This window comes from Plecotus auritus (assembly GCF_963455305.1).
Source record: "Plecotus auritus genome assembly, chromosome: 1".
Lineage (NCBI taxonomy): Eukaryota > Metazoa > Chordata > Mammalia > Chiroptera > Vespertilionidae > Plecotus > Plecotus auritus.
Window position 1 is genome coordinate 3,633,007 of NC_137770.1, and position 23,546 is coordinate 3,656,552.

A 23,546-nucleotide genomic window follows, 5' to 3' on the forward strand; every position below is an offset into this window, starting at 1 on the left:
AGGAGGGGGCACGGCCCCTGAGGCCACCTGCCTGTCATGGGGTCCCTGGCAGTCCTGAAGCCCTGCGGCCAAGGCCCGGCCCCCCCCCCCCCACCTCCCAGGCCAGGCAGCTGCACCCTTTGCCGCGTTTCCCTCCGCATTTGTGACCCTGGCGGTTTGAGCACCAGCGGCCTCATTGGCGACCAGAGCTCACAGCCGGTGACGAATGAACGAGGGGCCGTGAAGGCTCTGACAGCGGGGAGCAGAAGCCCCTCCCCTTTGCTCCCCAAGCATCCTGGGGCTGCCCGAGTCCTGGCAGGTGGGGGAGGGGGACAGGAGGAGGCCACGCCCCCCAGGCAGCTGCAGCTGGCTTCCTGCAAAACGGGGCCACAGCACCCCAGGCCCGCCTGGCTGTGCCCTCCCCGTGCCCTCGGCCGCTGGGGCTTGGGCAGGTCCTGGGCTCTCTGTCCGGGAGCAGCAGCCCCAGCACCGGGCCCACGGCAGGATGGCATGCGCTCACCCCGGCCCCGTGTGCTCTGCTCCGTCCGCGCAGGAGGCGACCGAGGTGACGCTGAAGACCGAGGTGGAGGCCGGCGCCAGCGGCTATAGCGTCACAGGCGGCGGGGACCAGGGCATCTTCGTCAAGCAAGTGCTGAAGGGCTCCCCGGCCGCCAAGCTCTTCAGCCTGAGAGAAGGTGCCCTGGTCTCCATCCCTGCTCCCCTGGTCCCCGTCAGGGTGGGAGGGTCTGCAGGGGGCCCGGCCAGCCCGGGGCTCAGGATGTTCCCCATGCTGGGCTCTCTCCCCCGTGACGGGGGCGGGGGGGGGACGCCTGCCCGCGCAGGGCTCCGTGGAGGGAAGGGCTGGGCACGTGGCAACTCCCTCTCGTGCACGCACCCCTGCAGGCCCCTCCACACCCCTGCAGGCCCCTCCACACCCCTCCACACCCCTGCAGGCCCCTCCACACCCCTGCAGGCCCCTCCACACCCCTCCAGGCCCCTCCACACCCCTCTACACCCCTGCAGGCCCTCCCACACCCATCCGGGCCCCTCCACACCCATCCAGCCCCCTCCTCACCCATCCAGCCCCCTCCTCACCCATCCAGGCCCCTCCTCACCCCTGCAGGCCCCTCCACACCCATCCAGGCCCCTCCTCACCCATCCAGGCCCCTCCTCACCCATCCAACCCCCTCCTCACCTATCCAGCCCCCTCCTCACCCATCCAGGCCCCTCCTCACCCATCCAGGCCCCTCCACACCCATCCAGGCCCCTCCACACCCATCCAGCCCCCTCCTCACCCATCCAGGCCCCTCCTCACCCATCCAGCCCCCTCCTCACCCATCCAGGCCCCTCCACACCCATCCAGCCTCCTCCTCACCCATCCAGCCCCCTCCTCACCCATCCAGGCCCCTCCTCACCCATCCAGCCCCCTCCGCACTTATCCAGGCCCCTCCGCACCCCTGCAGGCCCCTCCGTCCCAGCAAGGACAAACCTGGGGGAACTAAGGCCATGACCACTCTGTCTCTGTCTAGGGGATCAGCTGCTCAGCGCAACCGTCTTCTTTGACCACATTAACTATGAGGATGCTCTCAAAATACTTCAGTATTCAGAGCCGTACAAGGTCCAGTTCAAGATCAAACGGAAGCTCCCGGCCGCCGGGGCCGAGGACTGGGCCTCCAGCACTGCTCAGCACGCCCCAATGCACACGGGGACCCAGGTGAGCCCGCCGTGACCCCAGGGAGGCCGGGGGGGGGGGGCGGTGGGTGAGTGGCCCTGAGCCCAGGGCCACAGACTGCTTGTACCGGCTCCAACAGGCTCCTCTCCCTGCGTTTCAGGACGAAGATGTCACCGAGGGGAGCACAGACACACCCGTGAAGACGCTGGAGAGAGACGGGGACCAAGAGAGGCTCATCTCCTCCAAGTCCGGGGGAGGCAGAGGCCGGCGGGCCCAGCGGGAGAGGCTGTCCTGGCCCAAATTCCAAGCCACAAGGAGCCAGCGAGGGCCCCGGAGGTCGCACAGCTCCTCCGAGGCCTACGAGAGGGGCCAGGCCCCCGACGGGTCCCCCACGAGCTCAGACACCGAGGCCCAGTTCCTGGCGGAGGAGCGGGAGCGGACGGCAGGGGCCGGCAGCCAGCGGAGAAGGAGGTTCCTGAACCTGAGGTTCAAGGTGGGCTCCGGGAAGGGACCACCGCCGGTGGGGCGCCCAGGCAGAGGGGCCCGAGGCGGGGCAGGGCCAGGGGGAGAGTGTGCCCCAGGGGGGCGCCCAGCCCCCGGACAAGGAGGGGCGGGCCAGGGGGAGGGAGGCGCAGGCTGGACACGGGCATTGCCAGGTGATCCCTGGAAGACCCTGCGGGTGAGGCCGCCCGCGGGCCCACCAGCCGAGTGCCAGACCCGAACACCAAACCTACAGACGCCCACCTTCGGCGTTTCCAAAGGAAAACAGCTGGGCACCGAACGAGGAATGGAGGCCCGTGAGCCGGGGCCCAGGCGGGAGCAGCCGCCCTCTGTGGCCATGGGGGAGGGGGACCGGGGTCCAGACACCCCAGGGGACAGAGTCCCCATAGCGCACGGCCCACATGGGGATGGCAGAGCAGGGAGGGGCCGGGCAGAACTGAGAGAAGACAGCAAGAGTGGGGACAGTGACGTGGGGGGCAGGGAGGAGAAGAGGAAAATGCCCTCGTTCGGATGGTCCGCCGAGGAGGCAAAGCCACGGGCAGGGACACAGGGACAGGAAGCAGACAGACAGACCCAGAGACACAGACTCTTCACGGCTGTCCATTTGCAGACGGACGCGGAGGACGCCGCGGGCAAAGAGCGCAGAGCCCTGAAGCACCCAGCAAGGACCACGGCAGAGAGGGACCGGGGGGCAAAGCCGGAGGGCGGCCTCGGGGACAAGGAGGTGGTCGCCCATGACAGCAAGTTCAAGATGCCCAAGTTCAAGATGCCTTCCTTCTGCACCTCGGGGGCAGCCACGGAGGCCGCAGGGGATGTGTCCCTGCCAAAGGCTGAGGCGGATGTGTCCCTGCCCTCCTTCCACACTGATGTCGAGACCGGTGACCTCAGCATTGAGCTGCCTTCTGCCGACGTGGACGTGAAGACAGGCGAACTGGGAGTGAAGCTCCCGGAGGGCCAACTGCCTGAGGGAGAGCTCGAGGGACCCTCCTCCGGAATGAGATTCAAAGGGCACCTGCCCAAGGTGCACATGCCCAGCATGAAGATGCCCAAAGTAGACTTCAAGGGCCCCCAGGTGGACATCACAGGGCCCAAACTCGACCTGAAGGGCGCCAAAGGGGAGGTGTCAGCCCCTGACCTGGAGGTGTCGGTGCCCAGCATGCAGGCAACCATCCAGGCTCCAGGCCCAGTGGTGGACGGAGACATTGCCCTGAGGGACAAGGAGATGGCCACCTGGGATGGGAAGTTCAAGATACCCAAGTTCAAGATGCCATCCTTCGGAGTATCGAGACCAGAGACAAATTGGGGGACATCCGTGGACATGCCCGAGACCAAGTCGACAGGGGAGGCGAGACTTCCCTCCCTGGAAGGTGTGATGCCAGTCCCAGAGGGTACCATCCACCTGGCATCTGCTGACCTCGAGCTCCCGGGGGGAGAGTTGGAGGTGGCTGTCCCCAAGGGAGAGGTGACCCAGGGACAGCTGAAGGGCAAAGCAGACGGAGCCAGATTCAAAGGACACATGCCCAAGGTGCAGATGCCCAGCATCAAGGAGCCCCAGGTGGACATCAAGGGGCCCAAGGTGGACATCAGGGGGCCCCAGGTGAACATCGCGGGGCCCAAAATGGACCTGAAGGGCGCCAAAGGGGAGGTGACCATCCCCGAGGGAGAAGTGAAGCTTGGAGAAGTGAAGGGCAAAGCAGAAGGGGCCACATTCAAGGGCCACATGCCCAAGGTTCACATGCCCAGCATGAAGATGCCCAAAGTAGACTTCAAGGGCCCCCAGGTGGACATCAAGGGGCCCAAAGTTGACCTGAAGGGCGCCAAAGGGGAGGTGACCGTTGCTGACATGGAGGTGTCACTGCCCAGCATGGAGGACATTCAGGCCCCAGGCCCCAAACTTGAGGGTGACATCATCCTGGGAGATAAGGAAGTGGTCGCCAAAGATAGCAAATTCAAGATGCCCAAGTTCAAAATGCCTTCGTTTGCCACATCTGTACCAAGAAAGGATTGGGGAACATCCGTGGACATGCCAGTGCCCCAGGCCACAGGGAAGATGACCCTGCCTTCCTTCCCAGGTGAGATTGGAGTCGCAGTGGGCAGCGTCCAACTGTCATCTGCTAATCTCCAGTTCCCTGGGGGAGAGATGGAGGTGGCCCTCCCTGAGGGAGAGGTGACCCTGGGAGAGCTGAAGGGCAAAGCCGAAGGAGCCACGTTCAAGGGCCACATGCCCAAGGTGCAGATGCCCAGCATGAAGATGCCCAAAGTCGACTTCAAGGGCCCCCAGGTGGACATCACGGGGCCCAAAGTTGACCTGAAGGGCACCAAAGGGGAGGTGACCGTCCCCGAGGGAGAAGTGAAGCTTGGAGAAGTGAAGGGCAAAGCAGAAGGGGCCACGTTCAAGGGCCACATGCCTGGTGTTCGCATGCCCAGCATGAAGATGCCCAAAGTAGACTTCAAGGGCCCCCAGGTGGACATCAAGGGGCCCAAACTGGACCTGAAGGGCGCCAAAGGGGAGGTGACCGTCCCCGACATGGAGGTATCCCTGCCCAGTGTGGAGGTGGACATTCAGGCTCCGGGCGCCAAGCAGGAGGGAGACATCGTTCTGGGGGACACAGAGGTGGCCACAAAAGACAGCAAGTTCAAGATGCCCAAGTTCAAGATGCCTTCCTTCGGTATGTCTGGGCCAGGCAAGTCCATGGAGGCCTCAGTGGACGTGACCCTGCCAAAGGCTGAGGCAGACATGTCTCTGCCCTCCATGCAGACTGACATCAAGGTCAGTGACCTCAGTATTGACCTGCAACATGCCGATGTGGATGTGAAGACAGGCGAGCTGGGAGTGAAGCTCCCGGAGGGCCAATTGCCTGAGGGAGAACTCGAGGGACACTCCTCCGGAATGAGATTCAAAGGGCACCTGCCCAAGGTGCAGATGCCCAGCATGAAGATGCCCAAAGTAGACTTCAAGGGCCCCCAGGTGGACATCACAGGGCCCAAACGGGACCTAAAGGGCGCCAAAGGCGAGGTGACCATCCCTGAGGGAGAAGTGAAGCTTGGAGAAGTGAAGGGAAAAGCAGAAGGGGCCACGTTCAAGGGCCACATGCCCAAGGTACAGATGCCCAGCATGAAGATGCCCAAAGTAGACTTCAAGGGCCCCCAGGTGGACATCAAGGGGCCCAAACTGGACCTGAAGGGCGCCAAAGGGGAGGTGACCGTCCCCGACATGGAGGTTTCACTGCCCAGTGTAGAGGTGGACATTCAGGCTCCGGGTGCCAAATTGGAGGGAGACATCGTCCTGGGGGACACAGAGGTAGCCACAAAAGACAGCAAGTTCAAGATGCCCAAGTTCAAGATGCCTTCCTTCGGTATGTCTGGGCCAGGCAAGTCCATGGAGGCCTCAGTGGATGTGACCCTGCCAAAGGCTGAGGAAGGCACATCCCTGCCCTCCATCCAGACTGACATCAAGACCAGTGACCTCAACATTGAGCTGCCTTCTACCGATGTGGACATCAAGACAGGCAAGCTGGGAGTGAAGCTCCCGGAGGGCCAACTGCCTGAGGGAGAGCTCGAGGGACCTTCCTCCGGAGTTGGACTCAAAGGGCACCTGCCCAAGGTGCAGATGCCCAGCATGAAGATGCCCAAAGTAGACTTCAAGGGCCCCCAGGTGGACATCAAGGGGCCCAAAGTTGACCTGAAGGGCGCCAAAGGGGAGGTGACCGTCCCCGACATGGAGGTTTCACTGCCCAATGTGGAAGTAGACATTCAGGCTCCGAGCGCCAAGATGGAGGGAGACATTGTTCTGGGGGACACAGAGGTGGCCACAAAAGACAGCAAGTTTAAGATGCCCAAGTTCAAGATGCCTTCCTTCGGTATGTCTGGGCCAGGCAAGTCCATGGAGGCCTCAGTGGACGTGACTCTTCCAAAGGCTGAGGCAGACATGTCCCTGCCCTCCATCCAGACTGACATCAAGATCAGTGACCTCAACATTGACCTGCCATCTGCTGACGTGGATGTAAAGACAGGCGAGTTGGGAGTGAAGTTCCCGGAGGGCCCACTGCCTGAGGGAAAGCTCGAGGGACCCTCCTCCGGAGTTGGACTCAAAGGGCACCTGCCCAAGGTGCAGATGCCCAGCATGAAGATGCCCAAAGTAGACTTCAAGGGCCCCCAGGTGGACATCAAGGGGCCCAAAGTTGACCTGAAGGGCGCCAAAGGGGAGGTGACTGTCCCCGACATGGAGGTTTCACTGCCCAGTGTGGAGGTGGACATTCAGGCTCCGGGCTCCAAGCTGGAGGGAGACATCGTTCTGGGGGACACAGAGGTGGCCATGAAAGACAGCAAGTTCAAGATGCCCAAGTTCAAGATGCCTTCCTTCGGTACATCTGGGCCAGGGAAGTCCATGGAGGCCTCAGTGGACGTGTCTCTGCCCTCCATCCAGACTGACATCAAGATCAGTGACCTCAGCATTGACCTGCCATCTGCCGACGTGGACATCAAGACAGGCGAGTTGGGAGTGAAGTTCCCGGAGGACCAACTGCCTGAGGGAGAGCTCGAGGGACCCTCCTCCAGAGTTGGACTCAAAGGGCACCTGCCCAAGGTGCAGATGCCCAGCATGAAGATGCCCGAAGTAGACCTCAAGGGCTCCAAGGTGAACATCAAGGGGCCCAAAGTTGACCTGAAGGGCGCCAAAGGGGTGGTGACCATCCCTGAGGGAGAAGTGAAGCTTGGAGAAGTGAAGGGCAAAGCAGAAGGGGCCACGTTCAAAGGACACATGCCCAAGGTTCACATGCCCAGCATGAAGATGCCCAAAGTAGACTTCAAGGGCCCCCAGGTGGACATCAAGGGGCCCAAAGTTGACCTGAAGGGCGCCAAAGGGGAGGTGACCGTCCCCGACATGGAGGTTTCCCTGCCCAGTGTGGAGGTGGACATTCAGGCTCCGGGCGCCAAGCTGGAGGGAGACATCGTTCTGGGGGACACAGAGGTGGCCACAAAAGAGAGTAAGTTCAAGATGCCCAAGTTCAAGATGCCTTCCTTCGGTATGTCTGGGCCAGGAAAGTCCATGGAGGCCTCAGTGGATGTAACCATGCCAAAGGCTGAGGCAGACATGTCCCTGCCCTCTATCCAGACTGACATCAAGACCAGTGACCTGAGCATTGAGCTGCCTTCTACCGACGTGGACATCAAGACAGGCGAGCTGGGAGTGAAGCTCCCGGAGGGCCAACTGCCTGAGGGAGAGCTCGAGGGACCCTCCTCCGGAGTTGGACTCAAAGGGCACCTGCACAAGGTTCACATGCCCAGCATGAAGATGCCCGAAGTAGACCTCAAGGGCTCCAAGGTGGACATCAAGGGGCCCAAAGTTGACCTGAAGGGCGCCAAAGGGGAGGTGACCATCCCTGAGGGAGAAGTGAAGCTTGGAGAAGTGAAGGGCAAAGCAGAAGGGGCCACGTTCAAAGGACACATGCCCAAGGTGCAGATGCCCAGCATGAAGATGCCCAAAGTAGACTTCAAGGGCCCCCAGGTGGACATCACGGGGCCCAAACTGGACCTGAAGGGCGCCAAAGGGGAGGTGACCGTCCCCGACATGGAGGTTTCACTGCCCAGTGTGGAGGTGGACATTCAGGCTCCGGGCGCCAAGCAGGAGGGAGACATCGTTCTGGGGGACACAGAGGTGGCCACAAAAGACAGCAAGTTCAAGATGCCCAAGTTCAAGATGCCTTCCTTCGGTATGTCTGGGCCAGGCAAGTCCATGGAGGCCTCAGTGGACGTGACCCTGCCAAAGGCTGAGGCAGACATGTCTCTGCCCTCCATGCAGACTGACATCAAGGTCAGTGACCTCAGTATTGACCTGCAACATGCCGATGTGGATGTGAAGACAGGCGAGCTGGGAGTGAAGCTCCCGGAGGGCCAATTGCCTGAGGGAGAACTCGAGGGACACTCCTCCGGAATGAGATTCAAAGGGCACCTGCCCAAGGTGCAGATGCCCAGCATGAAGATGCCCAAAGTAGACTTCAAGGGCCCCCAGGTGGACATCACAGGGCCCAAACGGGACCTAAAGGGCGCCAAAGGCGAGGTGACCATCCCTGAGGGAGAAGTGAAGCTTGGAGAAGTGAAGGGAAAAGCAGAAGGGGCCACGTTCAAGGGCCACATGCCCAAGGTACAGATGCCCAGCATGAAGATGCCCAAAGTAGACTTCAAGGGCCCCCAGGTGGACATCAAGGGGCCCAAACTGGACCTGAAGGGCGCCAAAGGGGAGGTGACCGTCCCCGACATGGAGGTTTCACTGCCCAGTGTAGAGGTGGACATTCAGGCTCCGGGTGCCAAATTGGAGGGAGACATCGTCCTGGGGGACACAGAGGTAGCCACAAAAGACAGCAAGTTCAAGATGCCCAAGTTCAAGATGCCTTCCTTCGGTATGTCTGGGCCAGGCAAGTCCATGGAGGCCTCAGTGGATGTGACCCTGCCAAAGGCTGAGGAAGGCACATCCCTGCCCTCCATCCAGACTGACATCAAGACCAGTGACCTCAACATTGAGCTGCCTTCTACCGATGTGGACATCAAGACAGGCGAGCTGGGAGTGAAGCTCCCGGAGGACCAACTGCCTGAGGGAGAGCTCGAGGGACCTTCCTCCGGAGTTGGACTCAAAGGGCACCTGCCCAAGGTGCAGATGCCCAGCATGAAGATGTCCAAAGTAGACTTCAAGGGCCCCCAGGTGGACATCAAGGGGCCCAAAGTTGACCTGAAGGGCGCCAAAGGGGAGGTGACCGTCCCCGACATGGAGGTTTCACTGCCCAGTGTGGAAGTAGACATTCAGGCTCCGAGCGCTAAGATGGAGGGAGACATTGTTCTGGGGGACACAGAGGTGGCCACAAAAGACAGCAAGTTTAAGATGCCCAAGTTCAAGATGCCTTCCTTCGGTATGTCTGGGCCAGGCAAGTCCATGGAGGCCTCAGTGGATGTGACTCTTCCAAAGGCTGAGGCAGACATGTCCCTGCCCTCCATCCAGACTGACATCAAGATCAGTGACCTCAACATTGACCTGCCATCTGCTGACGTGGATGTAAAGACAGGCGAGTTGGGAGTGAAGTTCCCGGAGGGCCCACTGCCTGAGGGAGAGCTCGAGGGACCCTCCTCCGGAGTTGGACTCAAAGGGCACCTGCCCAAGGTGCAAATGCCCAGCATGAAGATGCCCAAAGTAGACTTCAAGGGCCCCCAGGTGGACATCAAGGGGCCCAAAGTTGACCTGAAGGGCGCCAAAGGGGAGGTGACTGTCCCCGACATGGAGGTTTCACTGCCCAGTGTGGAGGTGGACATTCAGGCTCCGGGCTCCAAGCTGGAGGGAGACATCGTTCTGGGGGACACAGAGGTGGCCATGAAAGACAGCAAGTTCAAGATGCCCAAGTTCAAGATGCCTTCCTTCGGTACATCTGGGCCAGGGAAGTCCATGGAGGCCTCAGTGGACGTGTCTCTGCCCTCCATCCAGACTGACATCAAGATCAGTGACCTCAGCATTGACCTGCCATCTGCCGACGTGGACATCAAGACAGGCGAGTTGGGAGTGAAGTTCCCGGAGGACCAACTGCCTGAGGGAGAGCTCGAGGGACCCTCCTCCGGAGTTGGACTCAAAGGGCACCTGCACAAGGTTCACATGCCCAGCATGAAGATGCCCGAAGTAGACCTCAAGGGCTCCAAGGTGGACATCAAGGGGCCCAAAGTTGACCTGAAGGGCGCCAAAGGGGAGGTGACCATCCCTGAGGGAGAAGTGAAGCTTGGAGAAGTGAAGGGCAAAGCAGAAGGGGCCACGTTCAAAGGACACATGCCCAAGGTTCACATGCCCAGCATGAAGATGCCCAAAGTAGACTTCAAGGGCCCCCAGGTGGACATCAAGGGGCCCAAAGTTGACCTGAAGGGCGCCAAAGGGGAGGTGACCGTCCCCGACATGGAGGTTTCCCTGCCCAGTGTGGAGGTGGACATTCAGGCTCCGGGCGCCAAGCTGGAGGGAGACATCGTTCTGGGGGACACAGAGGTGGCCACAAAAGAGAGTAAGTTCAAGATGCCCAAGTTCAAGATGCCTTCCTTCGGTATGTCTGGGCCAGGAAAGTCCATGGAGGCCTCAGTGGATGTAACCATGCCAAAGGCTGAGGCAGACATGTCCCTGCCCTCTATCCAGACTGACATCAAGACCAGTGACCTGAGCATTGAGCTGCCTTCTACCGACGTGGACATCAAGACAGGCGAGCTGGGAGTGAAGCTCCCGGAGGACCAACTGCCTGAGGGAGAGCTCGAGGGACCCTCCTCCGGAGTTGGACTCAAAGGGCATCTGCACAAGGTTCACATGCCCAGCATGAAGATGCCCAAAGTAGACTTCAAGGGCCCCCAGGTGGACATCACGGGGCCCAAACTGGACCTGAAGGGCGCCAAAGGGGAGGTGACCGTCCCCGACATGGAGGTTTCACTGCCCAGTGTGGAGGTGGACATTCAGGCTCCGGGCGCCAAGCAGGAGGGAGACATCGTTCTGGGGGACACAGAGGTGGCCACAAAAGACAGCAAGTTCAAGATGCCCAAGTTCAAGATGCCTTCCTTCGGTATGTCTGGGCCAGGCAAGTCCATGGAGGCCTCAGTGGACGTGACCCTGCCAAAGGCTGAGGCAGACATGTCTCTGCCCTCCATGCAGACTGACATCAAGGTCAGTGACCTCAGTATTGACCTGCAACATGCCGATGTGGATGTGAAGACAGGCGAGCTGGGAGTGAAGCTCCCGGAGGGCCAATTGCCTGAGGGAGAACTCGAGGGACACTCCTCCGGAATGAGATTCAAAGGGCACCTGCCCAAGGTGCAGATGCCCAGCATGAAGATGCCCAAAGTAGACTTCAAGGGCCCCCAGGTGGACATCACAGGGCCCAAACGGGACCTAAAGGGCGCCAAAGGCGAGGTGACCATCCCTGAGGGAGAAGTGAAGCTTGGAGAAGTGAAGGGAAAAGCAGAAGGGGCCACGTTCAAAGGACACATGCCCAAGGTACAGATGCCCAGCATGAAGATGCCCAAAGTAGACTTCAAGGGCCCCCAGGTGGACATCAAGGGGCCCAAACTGGACCTGAAGGGCGCCAAAGGGGAGGTGACCGTCCCCGACATGGAGGTTTCACTGCCCAGTGTAGAGGTGGACATTCAGGCTCCGGGTGCCAAATTGGAGGGAGACATCGTCCTGGGGGACACAGAGGTAGCCACAAAAGACAGCAAGTTCAAGATGCCCAAGTTCAAGATGCCTTCCTTCGGTATGTCTGGGCCAGGCAAGTCCATGGAGGCCTCAGTGGATGTGACCCTGCCAAAGGCTGAGGAAGGCACATCCCTGCCCTCCATCCAGACTGACATCAAGACCAGTGACCTCAACATTGAGCTGCCTTCTACCGATGTGGACATCAAGACAGGCGAGCTGGGAGTGAAGCTCCCGGAGGACCAACTGCCTGAGGGAGAGCTCGAGGGACCTTCCTCCGGAGTTGGACTCAAAGGGCACCTGCCCAAGGTGCAGATGCCCAGCATGAAGATGTCCAAAGTAGACTTCAAGGGCCCCCAGGTGGACATCAAGGGGCCCAAAGTTGACCTGAAGGGCGCCAAAGGGGAGGTGACCGTCCCCGACATGGAGGTTTCACTGCCCAGTGTGGAAGTAGACATTCAGGCTCCGAGCGCTAAGATGGAGGGAGACATTGTTCTGGGGGACACAGAGGTGGCCACAAAAGACAGCAAGTTTAAGATGCCCAAGTTCAAGATGCCTTCCTTCGGTATGTCTGGGCCAGGCAAGTCCATGGAGGCCTCAGTGGATGTGACTCTTCCAAAGGCTGAGGCAGACATGTCCCTGCCCTCCATCCAGACTGACATCAAGATCAGTGACCTCAACATTGACCTGCCATCTGCTGACGTGGATGTAAAGACAGGCGAGTTGGGAGTGAAGTTCCCGGAGGGCCCACTGCCTGAGGGAGAGCTCGAGGGACCCTCCTCCGGAGTTGGACTCAAAGGGCACCTGCCCAATGTGCAGATGCCCAGCATGAAGATGCCCGAAGTAGACCTCAAGGGCTCCAAGGTGGACATCAAGGGGCCCAAAGTTGACCTGAAGGGCGCCAAAGGGGAGGTGACCATCCCTGAGGGAGAAGTGAAGCTTGGAGAAGTGAAGGGCAAAGCAGAAGGGGCCACGTTCAAAGGGCACCTGCCCAAGGTGCAGATGCCCAGCATGAAGATGCCCAAAGTAGACTTCAAGGGCCCCCAGGTCGACATCAAGGGGCCCAAAGTTGACCTGAAGGGCGCCAAAGGGGAGGTGACCGTCCCCGACATGGAGGTTTCCCTGCCCAGTGTGGAGGTGGACATTCAGGCTCCGGGCGCCAAGCTGGAGGGAGACATCGTTCTGGGGGACACAGAGGTGGCCATGAAAGACAGCAAGTTCAAGATGCGCAAGTTCAAGATGCCTTCCTTCGGTATATCTGGGCCATTGAAGTCCATGGAGGCCTCAGTGGACGTGTCTCTGCCCTCCATCCAGACTGACATCAAAACCAGTGACCTCAGCATTGACCTGCCATCTGCCGACGTGGACATCAAGACAGGCGAGCTGGGAGTAAAACTCCCGGAGGGCCACCTGTCTGAGGGAGAACTCGAGGGACCCTCCTCCGGAGTTGGACTCAAAGGGCACCTGCCCAAGGTGCAGATGCCCAGCATGAAGATGCCCGAAGTAGACCTTAAGGGCTCCAAGGTGGACATCAAGGGGCCCAAAGTTGACCTGAAGGGCGCCAAAGGGGAGGTGACCATCCCTGAGGGAGAAGTGAAGCTTGGAGAAGTGAAGGGCAAAGCAGAAGTGGCCATGTTCAAAGGACACATGCCCAAGATGCAGATGCCCAGCATGAAGATGCCCGAAGTAGACCTCAAGGGCTCCCAGGTGGACATCAAGGGGCCCAAAGTTGACCTGAAGGGCGCCAAAGGGGAGGTGACCGTCCCCGACATAGAGGTTTCCCTGCCCAGTGTGGAGGTGGACATTCAGGCTCCGGTCGCCAAGCTGGAGGGAGACATCGTTCTGTGGGACACAGAGGTGGCCACAAAAGACAGCAAGTTCAAGATGCCCAAGTTCAAGATGCCTTCCTTCGGTACGTCTGGTCCAGGAAAGTCCATGGAGGCCTCAGTGGACGTGACCCTGCCAAAGGCTGAGACAGACATGTCCCTGCCCTCCATCCAGACTGACATCAAGACCAGTGACCTCAGCATTGATCTGCCTTCTACCGACGTGGACATCAAGACAGGCGAGTTGGGAGTGAAGCTCCCGGAGGACCAACTGCCTGAGGGAGAGCTTGAGGGACCCTCCTCCGGACTTGGACTCAAAGGGCACCTGCCCAAGGTGCAGATGCCCAGCATGAAGATGCCCAAAGTAGACTTCAAGGGCCCCCAGGTCGACATCAAGGGGCACAAACTCGACCTGAAGGGCGCCAAAGGGGAGGTGTCGGCCCCAGACATGGAAGTGTCGCTCCCCAGTGTGGAGATGGACATCCAGGCTCCAGGTTCCAAGCTGGAGGGTGACATTGTCCTGAGTGACAAGGAAGTGTCAGCCCACGACAGCAAGTTCAAGATGCCCAAGTTCAAGATGCCTTCTTTTGGTACGTCTGGGCCAGGCAAGTCCATGGAGGCCTCAGTGGACGTGACCCTGCCAAAGGCTGAAGCAGACATGTCCCTGCCCTCCATCCAGACTGACATCAAGGCCAGTGACCTCAGCATTGAGCTGCCTTCTACCGACATGGACATCAAGACAGGAGAGCTGGGAGTGAAGCTCCCGGAGGGCCAACTATCTGAGGGAGAGCTCGAGGGACCCTCCTCCGGAGTTGGACTCAAAGAGCACCTGCCCAAGGTGCAGATGCCCAGCATGAAGATGCCCGAAGTAGACCTCAAGGGCTCCAAGGTGGACATCAAGGGGCCCAAAGTTGACCTGAAGGGCGCCAAAGGGGAGGTGACCGTCCCCGAGGGAGAAGTGAAGCTTGGAGAAGTGAAGGGCAAAGCAGAAGGGGCCACGTTCAAAGGACACATGCCCAAGGTGCAGATGCCCAGCATGAAGATGCCCAAAGTAGACTTCAAGGGCCCCCAGGTGGACATCAAGGGGCCCAAAGTTGACCTGAAGGGCGCCAAAGGGGAGGTGACCGTCCCCGACATGGAGGTTTCCCTGCCCAGTGTGGAGGTGGACATTCAGGCTCCGGGCGCCAAGCTGGAGGGAGACATCGTTCTGGGGGACACAGAGGTGGCCACAAAAGACAGCAAGTTCAAGATGCCCAAGTTCAAGATGCCTTCCTTCGGTATGTCTGGGCCAGGCAAGTCCATGGAGGCCTCAGTGGACGTGACCCTGCCAAAGGCTGAGGCAGACATGTCCCTGCCCTCCATCCAGACTGACATCAAGACCAGTGACCTCAGCATAGAGCTGCCTTCTACGGGTGTGGACATCAACAAGGGCGAGCTGGGATTGAAGTTCCCGGAGGGCCAACTGCCTGAGGGAAAGCTCGAGGGACCCCCCTCCGGAGTTGGACTCAAAGGGCACCTGCCCAAGGTGCAGATGCCCAGCATGAAGATGCCCAAAGTAGACTTCAAGGGCCCCCTGGTCGACATCACGGGGCCCAAACTGGACCTGAAGGGCGCCAAAGTGGAGGTGACCGTCCCCGAGGGAGAAGTGAAGCTTGGAGAAGTGAAGGGCAAAACAGAAGGGGCCACGTTCAAGGGCCACATGCCCAAGGTGCAGATGCCCAGCATGAAGATGCCCAAAGTAGACTTCAAGGGCCCCCAGGTGGACATCAAGGGGCCCAAACTCGACCTGAAGGGCGCCAAAGGGGAGGTGACTGTCCCTGACATGGAGGTTTCACTGCCCAGTGTGGAAGTAGACATTCAGGCTCCGAAAGCCAAGATGGAGGGAGACATCGTTCTGGGGGACACAGAGGTGGCCACAAAAGACAGCAAGTTCAAGATGCTCAAGTTCAAGATGCCTTCCTTCGGTATGTCTGGGCCAGAGAAGTCCATGGAGGCCTCAGTGGACGTGTCCCTGCCAAAGGCAGAGACAGACATGTCCCTGCCCTCCATCCAGACTGATATCAAAACCAGTGACCTCAATATTGACCTGCCATCTGCCAACGTGGACATCAAGACAGGCGAGCTGGGAGTAAAACTCCCAGAGGGCCACCTGTCTGAGGGAGAACTCGAGGGACCCTCCTCCGGATTTGCACTCAAAGGGCACCTGCCCAAGGTGCAGATGCCCAGCATGAAGATGCCCAAAGTAGACTTCAAGGGCCCCCAGGTGGACATCAAGGGGCCCAAACTCGACCTGAAGGGTGCCAAAGGGGAGGTGTCGGCTCCTGACATGGAAGTGTCGCTCCCCAGTGTGGAGATGGACATCCAGGCTCCAGGTTCCAAGCTGGAGGGTGACATTGTCCTGAGTGACAAGGAAGTGGCAGCCCACGAAAGCAAGTTCAAGATGCCCAAGTTCAAGATGCCTTCCTTCGGTATGTCTGGGCCAGGCAAGTCCATGGAGACCTCAGTGGATGTGACCCTGCCTAAGGCTGAGGCAGACATGTCCCTGCCCTCCATCCAGACTGACATCAAGACCTGTGACCTCAGCATTGACCTGCCATCTGCCGACGTGGATGTGAAGACAGGCGAACTGGGACTGAAGCTCCCGGAGGGCCACCTGCCTGAGGGAGAGCTCGAGGGACCCTCCTCCGGAATGAGATTCAAAGGGCACATGCCCAAGGTGCAGATGCCCAGCATGAAGATGCCCAAAGTAGACTTCAAGGGCCCCCAGGTGGACATCACGGGGCCCAAACTGGACCTGAAGGGCACCAAAGGCGAGGTGACCGTCCCCGAGGGAGAAGTGAAGCTTGGAGAAGTGAAGGGCAAAGCAGAAGGGGCCACGTTCATGGGCCACATGCCCAAGGTTCATATGCCCAGCATGAAGATGCCCAAAGTAGACTTCAAGGGCCCCCAGGTGGACATCAAGGGGCCCAAAATGGACTTGAAGGGCGCCAAAGGGGAGGTGACTGTCCCCGACATGGAGGTTTCACTGCCCAGTGTGGAGGTGGACATTCAGGCTCCGGGCGCCAAGCTGGAGGGAGACATCGTTCTGGGGGACACAGAGGTGGCCACAAAAGACAGCAAGTTCAAGATGCCCAAGTTCAAGATGCCTTCCTTCGGTACGTCTGTGTCAGGCAAGTCCATGGAGTCCTCAGTGGACGTGTCCCTGCCCTCCATCCAGATGGACATCAAAACCAGTGACCTCAATATTGACCTGCCATCTGCCGATGTGGACATCAAGACAGGCGAGCTGGGAGTGAAGCTCCCGGAGGGCCAACTGCCTGAGGGAGAGCTCAAGGGACCCTCCTCCAGAATGAGTTTCAAAGGGCACCTGCCCAAGGTGCAGATGCCCAGCATGAAGATGTCCAAAGTAGACTTCAAGGGCCCCCAGGTGGACATCACGGGTACCAAACTGGACCTGAAGGGCGCCAAAGGGGAGGTGACAGCCCCTGAGTTGGAGGTGTCGGTGCCCCGTGTCGAGGTTGAAATCCAGGCAGCTGGCTCCACGCTGGAGGGAGACATTGTCCCGGGGGATAAGGCGGTGGCCACCAAAGACAGCAAGTTCAAGATGCCCAAGTTCAAGATGCCTTCCTTCGGCGTTTCTCCACCAAGCAAGGACTGGGGAACATCGGTGGATCTGTCCATGTCCAAAACCACAGGGCAGGCACCGCCGCCCTCCCTGGTAGGTGAGATTCCAGCCCCAGGAGGCAGCTTCCACCTGCCATCTGCTGACCTCGAGCTCCCTGGGGGCGAGGTGGAGGTGCCCCTGAGGGAGGGAGAGGTGACGCTGGGGGAGCTGAAGGGCAAAGGAGAAGGGGCCAGGTTCAAAAGCCACCTGCCCAAGATGCAGATGCCCAGCATCAAGGTGCCCAAGGTGGACATCAAGGGGCCAAAACTGGACCTTACATGCGCCAAAGGGGAGGTGACCCCTCCTGACTCAGAGACGTCGCCTCCCAGGGTGGAGGTGAATATCCAGGAGCCCCTTGTCAAGGTCGCGGGTGACACTGGCCCGGAGGGCAAGGAGGTGGCTGCCCGAGAGAGCAAGTTCAAGATGCCCAAGGTCAGCATGCCGTTCTTCCGACCATCGTCCAGTAAGACGTACTCCGTGTCCGCGCGTGGTCACGGTGGTGCTACCGTGGCAGAAGGGACTTCCTCTGCTGACAAAGTGCACGCAGCTCTTGATGCAGCTGATCACTCTGTTTCCATGGGCGACGTGGGTGGGGCCTCATCGGGAGTACAACCTGCAGAGCAGGGCAGCATGGAGAAACCCCGTTTAAAAACACCCCAGGTCTTCTCTCCTCCAGGAAAACCCCTGACGGGCCTGGCCTCGCTGGGTGAGGCCCCTGGGCTTCCTCTACCTGGGAGCACCTCTGTGGTGGGTGTGGGGCTGACGCTCAGGGAGCCTGGGGCTGCTGTGGAGCCGTCTGTGCAGGTGGCCGGGGTTTCTGCAGCCGGACTTGATATCGGTGGCCACCACGCCGAGTCCTCGGCCCTCGCGGTCCGTGAGGGCGTCACACTTACAGAGTGCCAGGCGACGCTCCCCGGAGCCGGCGTCTCCCCAGAGCGGCCTCAGGAAACCCCCTCTGAGTCCGAGGGGGATGCGCACCTGTTCAGCGCCCCACGTGCTGCCGACCTCCCGTCCTGGGAGCCGGTTCCTTCGTCCCAAACTGACAGCCGCCCCGGCCCGGCGGACCCCCGGATTCACACATCTTATGGCCGCGTGACGTTCCCTAAATTCCATCGGCCAAAGTTCCGGTTTTCAGTCGCAGCGGCCGCCGAGGCCGAGGGAGAGCCCTGCACCTTGGAGGGTGCCCCCTCCCCTCGCAGCCCCGCACAGGCACCGGACTCGGAGGAAGCCACAGTGTTCCCGTGGTCGGCCACTCCGCTGCCACCTGCAGGCGTCTCCGTGTCCCAGGGGACGGAGGAGCCCACAGGCAGTGCTGGGACACCCACCACGGCCGCAGAGGGGGTGCCCGCGGGGGACGCGGCAGCGGGAGCCGTGAGGGCCAGCTCGCAGGACAGCTGGTTCAGGATGCCCTCGCTCCGCCTGCCCAGCTTCTGGCGCTCCTCCAAGGAGCAGGGTGGGGCGGAGGGGCTGGGGGCACCAAGGGAAGGGGAGGCCCCAGCTGCGGCCAAGAGTCCAGGCGTCTGTGCTCCTGGGTCAGAGGCGGAGGCAGCCGGGGCCCTGTCGCCCCCAGAGGCGGAGACGGATGCGGCGGAAGCCCTCGGGGGAGGTCTGCTCAGCCCAGGCCCAGGCTCAGAGCTGCACCTGCCTGCTGCCAGCACGTCCCCTGTGGAGCCTCCCACTCTCCAGGCCCGGCCGGGTGCAGGCGAAGGCCCCCTTTCCCTTCAGATGCCTGGAGGGAGACTTGCAGACGCCCATGCTCTTGCCGGGGGGCCAGGGAGCACGGAGCACCCCTCTCCCCCACCGGAAGGCCCTCTCAGGCTGAAGGCTTCGAGGACAGACGTGCCAGCCCCAATTTCCATCGTGGGTCGGGTCTGGGAGGATTCTGTGCTCGCCGTCAAGTTCCCCAAGCTGAAGGTGCCCAGGTTCACCTTCCCGGCCCCCGGCTGCGAAGCCGACATCTTCGTCCCCCCGGCCGTGCGAGAGGTGTGGTGCCCCGACAGCAGCCTGGATCTGGCCCTGCGCAAGGAACACCCCGGGGTGTGGGGCGTGAGCATCCTGCAGGCAGGCGCTGGGGTCCCCGGGCAGCAGCCGGTGGCCCTGGACCTCCCCGCGGAGGCCTGCCCCATTTCCAAGGTCAGAGTCCACATTCAAGGTGCCCGGGTGGAGAGCCGGGAGGTCACCATACACAGCAGGGTCCTAACAGAGTCTGCTGACGGGCAGGGACCGCAGGCTTGCTCCACTCAGATCGTGCGGGAGTCGGAGATCCCGGCCTCCGAGGTCCAGACGCCGTCTTACGGGTTCTCCTTGCTCAAGGGGAAGGTCCCCGAGAGCCCCTTGAGGGCTCAGGTGCAGGTGGTCACGCAGGGCATCCAAACCGCTTCGGAAAGTGAACGCGCGGCCCTGGGAGCTGACCGGGTGCCTGGGGCCCCGCAGCCCGACACCGAGACGTTTGAAATCATCTCTTCTGGCACCGACGCGGGACCGCAGACGGCCACGTCCGAGTCGGAAGGGAGCTCCCGCCTCCAGCCTGCAGACAGCTGTTCCGACGAGGAGCCCGCGGAAATCCTCGAGTTCCCCCCCGAAGAAGGCCGAGAGGGAGACGGGGCGGCCAGGGAGAAGCCGGAAAGCAAGCGGTCCTCCGGCCGGTTCAGGTTTTGGCTTCCGAGCATCGGGTTCTCCTCCGCGGCCCAGGACACCAGCGCCGCGGCCACGGGAGAGGAACCGACACCCGCGCCCGTCCAAACGCAGCCCGAGGCCCGCCCCGCGGCGGCCGAGCTGCCCAAGAAGCCGGAGAAGGCGGGCTGGTTCCGATTTCCCAAATTAGGGTTCTCCTCGGCCCCCAGCAAGAAGAGCGAGGACGCCGGGGACGAGGCGAACCAGGAAGAGGCGGTCACATTTTTCGACGCCCGGGAAAGCCTCTCCGCCGAGGACAAGGAGGAGGAGGAGCCCCCGGGGGCGGCAGGCGCCTGGCCGGGCCCCAGCGCCGCGGGGACGTCCAAGGCCGGAACGGAGGCGGCCGGGCTGGAGCCGAGCAGGAAGGCCGGAGCCCAGCCCGCGCCCGGGCCCCAGACCCAGTGAGGTCGCAGGCGCGACTTTCCAGGGGACAGAGGTGCACGTGTCGTGTCCGCCGCGACAGGACGGACGCCGGCCGAAGCCGTGCGCCATCGCGGAGCCTGCGAAACACGGACCGACGCTGGAAGCAAAAGGCCACGCGGGTGGTGGGCTCTTGAGGGCGTGGCTGGGGGTCTGGCCCAATGGGGACCTGCGCTCACCGCCTGCAGGGCTATGCTGGTGCGCACGTGGCCGTGGCCTTGGCGCGGGCGCGCGGCCGAGGTGTGGGCGTGGCCTCGGTGCGCGTGGGCGCGGTCGCTGTGTGGGCGTGGCTCTGCCCTGCTCTGCACCCTGGCTGCTCCAGCTTCCCCCTAGCGGACAGAGACCCCCATATTCCAGGGAACCCCGCTGCCTGCTCGCATACACGTGTAACCAGCTCACTCCTTTGTTGACCGCCCCCCCCCTCCCCCCGCCCAGCCCCAGCCTCAGCCTTGGGCGCTCCCTGCGACATGCGCAGACCCGGCAGGAGGGCGGTGCCAGGTGCTGGCTGGCCCCCCCCATCCCCCCGCCCAGCTCAGGGCGCGGTGGGTGTGAGCCAGCAGGGGTGTGACGGTGAGGAGGCTGCACAGCGCCACTGCCCCGCGCGCCAGCCCCTCGCCGAGCCCGGCCCGACTCCCCGCGCTGTTCCCCGCCAGGCAATAAAGCAGGTGAAGCGCCCAGGTGCGGTGCGAGGGCTTTTGTTCCGGAAGCGCGTCCCCCCAGCACACACTGCTGGTCCCAGGGCGAGTCTTAGCGGTTGTCCGTGGATCCCTTTGTCCGCGCGGATCCTCCTGGGAGACCGAGAGGCGGTGGCGTGGGGCTACGATGTCCTCCCCCCCCCCGGCCCCCCGCCGGCGGGCACAGCAGAGGCAGTGCAGAGGGGCCTAGGCCTGGCAGGTCAGCAGGGAGGGGGCCATCTCAGGAAGCTCCCCCGCCATAGCGCCCTCCTCCGCGCAGCAGGCCCACGCTGGGGGGGGGGGTAGGGGGTTTCCCACAGTGGCCCCCCTCCCGGGCTCCCGGGCTCCCGGGCATGCAGTGTTCTGAGGAGCCTGGCCCACATGCCGCCCCTTGGAGGGGAAGCTGCTCCCCTGGCTGTGGGTGCAGGGCCAGGAGCTGGGCTCTAAGCTCCCCTGGGGGACTGTGGGCCCCACCGTGGCCTGCTGCTCCCAAGACTGCCCCCCACCCCCGCTGCTGCCCTGGGGACAGCAGGAGGCAGTGTCCACGGGGACATGGTGGTCAGGCCGGGAGGAGGGCTGGGTCCCCGCCTGTGGCCGGTGGGAAGGGGGACTGGGGTCCCCTGGAGGTGAGCCCACAGCAGGTCCCTGAGCGCCTCCTGAGCGGGGAGGCGTGAAGGAGAGCTCCGTGGGCCTTCCTCCTGCACCAAGCGAGGCCGTGCCCCGCAGGTCCCCCGCCCGGCCCCGCCGCCCCCGCAGGTCCCCCGCCGCCCCCCCCCCCCCGCAGGCTCCCCGCCCCCCGCCCAGCCAGTGCAGGCCTCTGGGAACACGGGTGGGGCTGCCTGGCTCAGGGATTCACCGCCCCCCCCCCCCCGCCCCCGGACCCCGGGGTCACGGCGTGGCCACCCTCCCGTGCACTGAGTGAAGAACCACCACAAACTCGCGGGTTCAACAGCACACGTTTATCGCCCCCAGTGTCGGTGGGGAGCAGGCCAGCCCACCCGCCTCTGCAGGTCCCGTGGCTGGGACCCAGGTTCGAGGGGCTGCGGCCGCTCCCGGCTGGACCGGGAAGAAGCTGCTTGTGAACTGGCAAGTGGCTGGCAGCACTGGATCCTCGTCCAGCGGCCTGGTTCCTGCCCCTCAGCAAGGGGGACGGGGGAGAGGGGGACCCTCCTGGCTGCCCCACCTAAGTCCCAACACCCCCCCCCCCACCGTGCACTGTATTGGTTACAAGGAAGGACGGGCCTCCCCACCCTCAAGGAGTGGGGCTCGGCAGGTCGGGGTTCCAGGAGGTGCCATGCCCCAGAAGGGGCCACATTAGGGAGCCCCCCCACCGCCTCCCGCCGCATCTCTCAGTCCTCATCCATCTGGGCTCCTGGGGTGGGGGCTCTGCTTTGGAGCAGGCCTTCCAGGCGGCCACTGAGGTGTGGCCGCCAGGCCCCGGGGCAAGGCCTGGCATGCCTGAGGGCCACCGGGCATCAGCTGTGGCCTGGAGCTCAGAGCCCTCCGGGACCGGGGTGCCAGGCCTGGCCAGAGGGGGGTGCGGGGTGGTGTCTGCTCCCGGCCCCGCCTGGTCAGTGCAGCTCACACACGGACCAGCCGCTGCCGCCCGCTGCCCTGCAGGGCTGTGTGGGGCCCGGCGCCCCTCAGACGCTTGCGAGGGGTGGGGAGTTGGCTCTGTGAGAACTTCCTCACAGACAGGGTGCTGGTGTCAGAGGCGTCCCACACCGACCCCCCAGCTCCCCCAGGGGCAGCGAGGACAGGGGGGCAGGAGGGGGCAACCCAGGGTGTGGGGGAGCGGGACCCCGGTGTCTCCTCGCTTAGCTTCCCCAGCGTCCACTGCCCCTGGGACCACTGAGCCAGCCCCAAGCTCCATGCAGCCTCAGGGGACTTGGGGCCTCAGGGCGGTCACAGCCCGAGTCCGAAGCCAGCAGGTGGGACAGGCGTCCGATCCGACGGGCTGGAAGCGAACGCAGACCCTGCCTCCGCACGCCGGTGCAGGCGGTTCCGGGGTGGGGTGCGCTCCAGGCCATCCCAGCTGGGGGCCACCCTCCCCCAGCTCAGCCCAGGTCCTCCTCACTCTACCCCCCACCCCCTCGCCGTCCTGGGCTACCTCCCCCTCCAGCCCCCCCACCCCAGTCCTGGGCCACCTCCCCCTCCAGCCCTCCCCCTAGTCCTGGGCCACCTCTCCCTCCAGCCCCCATCCCAGTCCTGGGCCACCTCTCCCTCCAGCGCCCCCCCCAGTCCTGGGCCACCTCCCCCTCCAGCCCCCCTCCCAGTCCTGGGCCACCTCCCCCTCCAGCCCTGCCCATAGTCCTGGGCCACCTCCCCTCCAGCCCCCCCCTAGTCCTGGGCCACCTCTCCCTCCAGCCCTGCCCATAGTCCTGGCCACCTCCCCCTCCAGCCCTCCCCTAGTCCTGGGCCACCTCTCCCTCCAGCCCTACCATAGTCCTTGGCCACCTCCCCCTCCAGCTCTGCCCATAGTCCTGGGCCACCTCTCCCTCCAGCCCTGCCCATAGTCCTGGGCCACCTCCCCCTTCAGCTCTGCCCATAGTCCTGGGCCACCTCTCCCTCCAGCCCTGCCCATAGTCCTGGGCCACCTCCCCTCCAGCTCTGCCCATAGTCCTGGGCCACCTCCCCCTCCAGCCCCCCCCTAGTCCTGGGCCACCTCTCCCTCCAGCCCTGCCCATAGTCCTGGGCCACCTCCCCCTCCAGCTCTGCCCATAGTCCTGGGCCACCTCCCCCTCCAGCCCCCCCCTAGTCCTGGGCCACCTCTCCCTCCAGCCCTGCCCATAGTCCTGGGCCACCTCCCCCTCCAGCTCTGCCCATAGTCCTGGGCCACCTCTCCCTCCAGCCCTGCCCATAGTCCTGGGCCACCTCCCCCTCCAGCCCCCCCCTAGTCCTGGGCCACCTCTCCTCCAGCCCTGCCCATAGTCCTGGGCCA

At 62.7% G+C, this 23,546-nt stretch overlaps 1 protein-coding gene across 2 annotated transcripts in view; it reads left to right on the forward strand.

Annotated features, from left to right (window-relative positions):
* The window catches only part of AHNAK2 (AHNAK nucleoprotein 2), a 37,946-nt gene extending 17,340 nt beyond the window's left edge, over positions 1 to 20,606 (forward strand). For both annotated transcript variants that reach the window (XM_080645752.1, XM_080645751.1), the window contains exons 5-8: positions 533 to 674; positions 1,509 to 1,693; positions 1,812 to 2,144; positions 2,763 to 20,606. In XM_080645752.1, the coding sequence (XP_080501878.1) occupies positions 533 to 674; positions 1,509 to 1,693; positions 1,812 to 2,144; positions 2,763 to 19,916 (17,814 nt within the window). In that variant the 3' untranslated portion in view covers positions 19,917 to 20,606. The remainder of the gene's footprint in view (positions 1 to 532; positions 675 to 1,508; positions 1,694 to 1,811; positions 2,145 to 2,762) is intronic.
* The last annotated feature ends 2,940 nt before the right edge of the window (positions 20,607 to 23,546 follow it).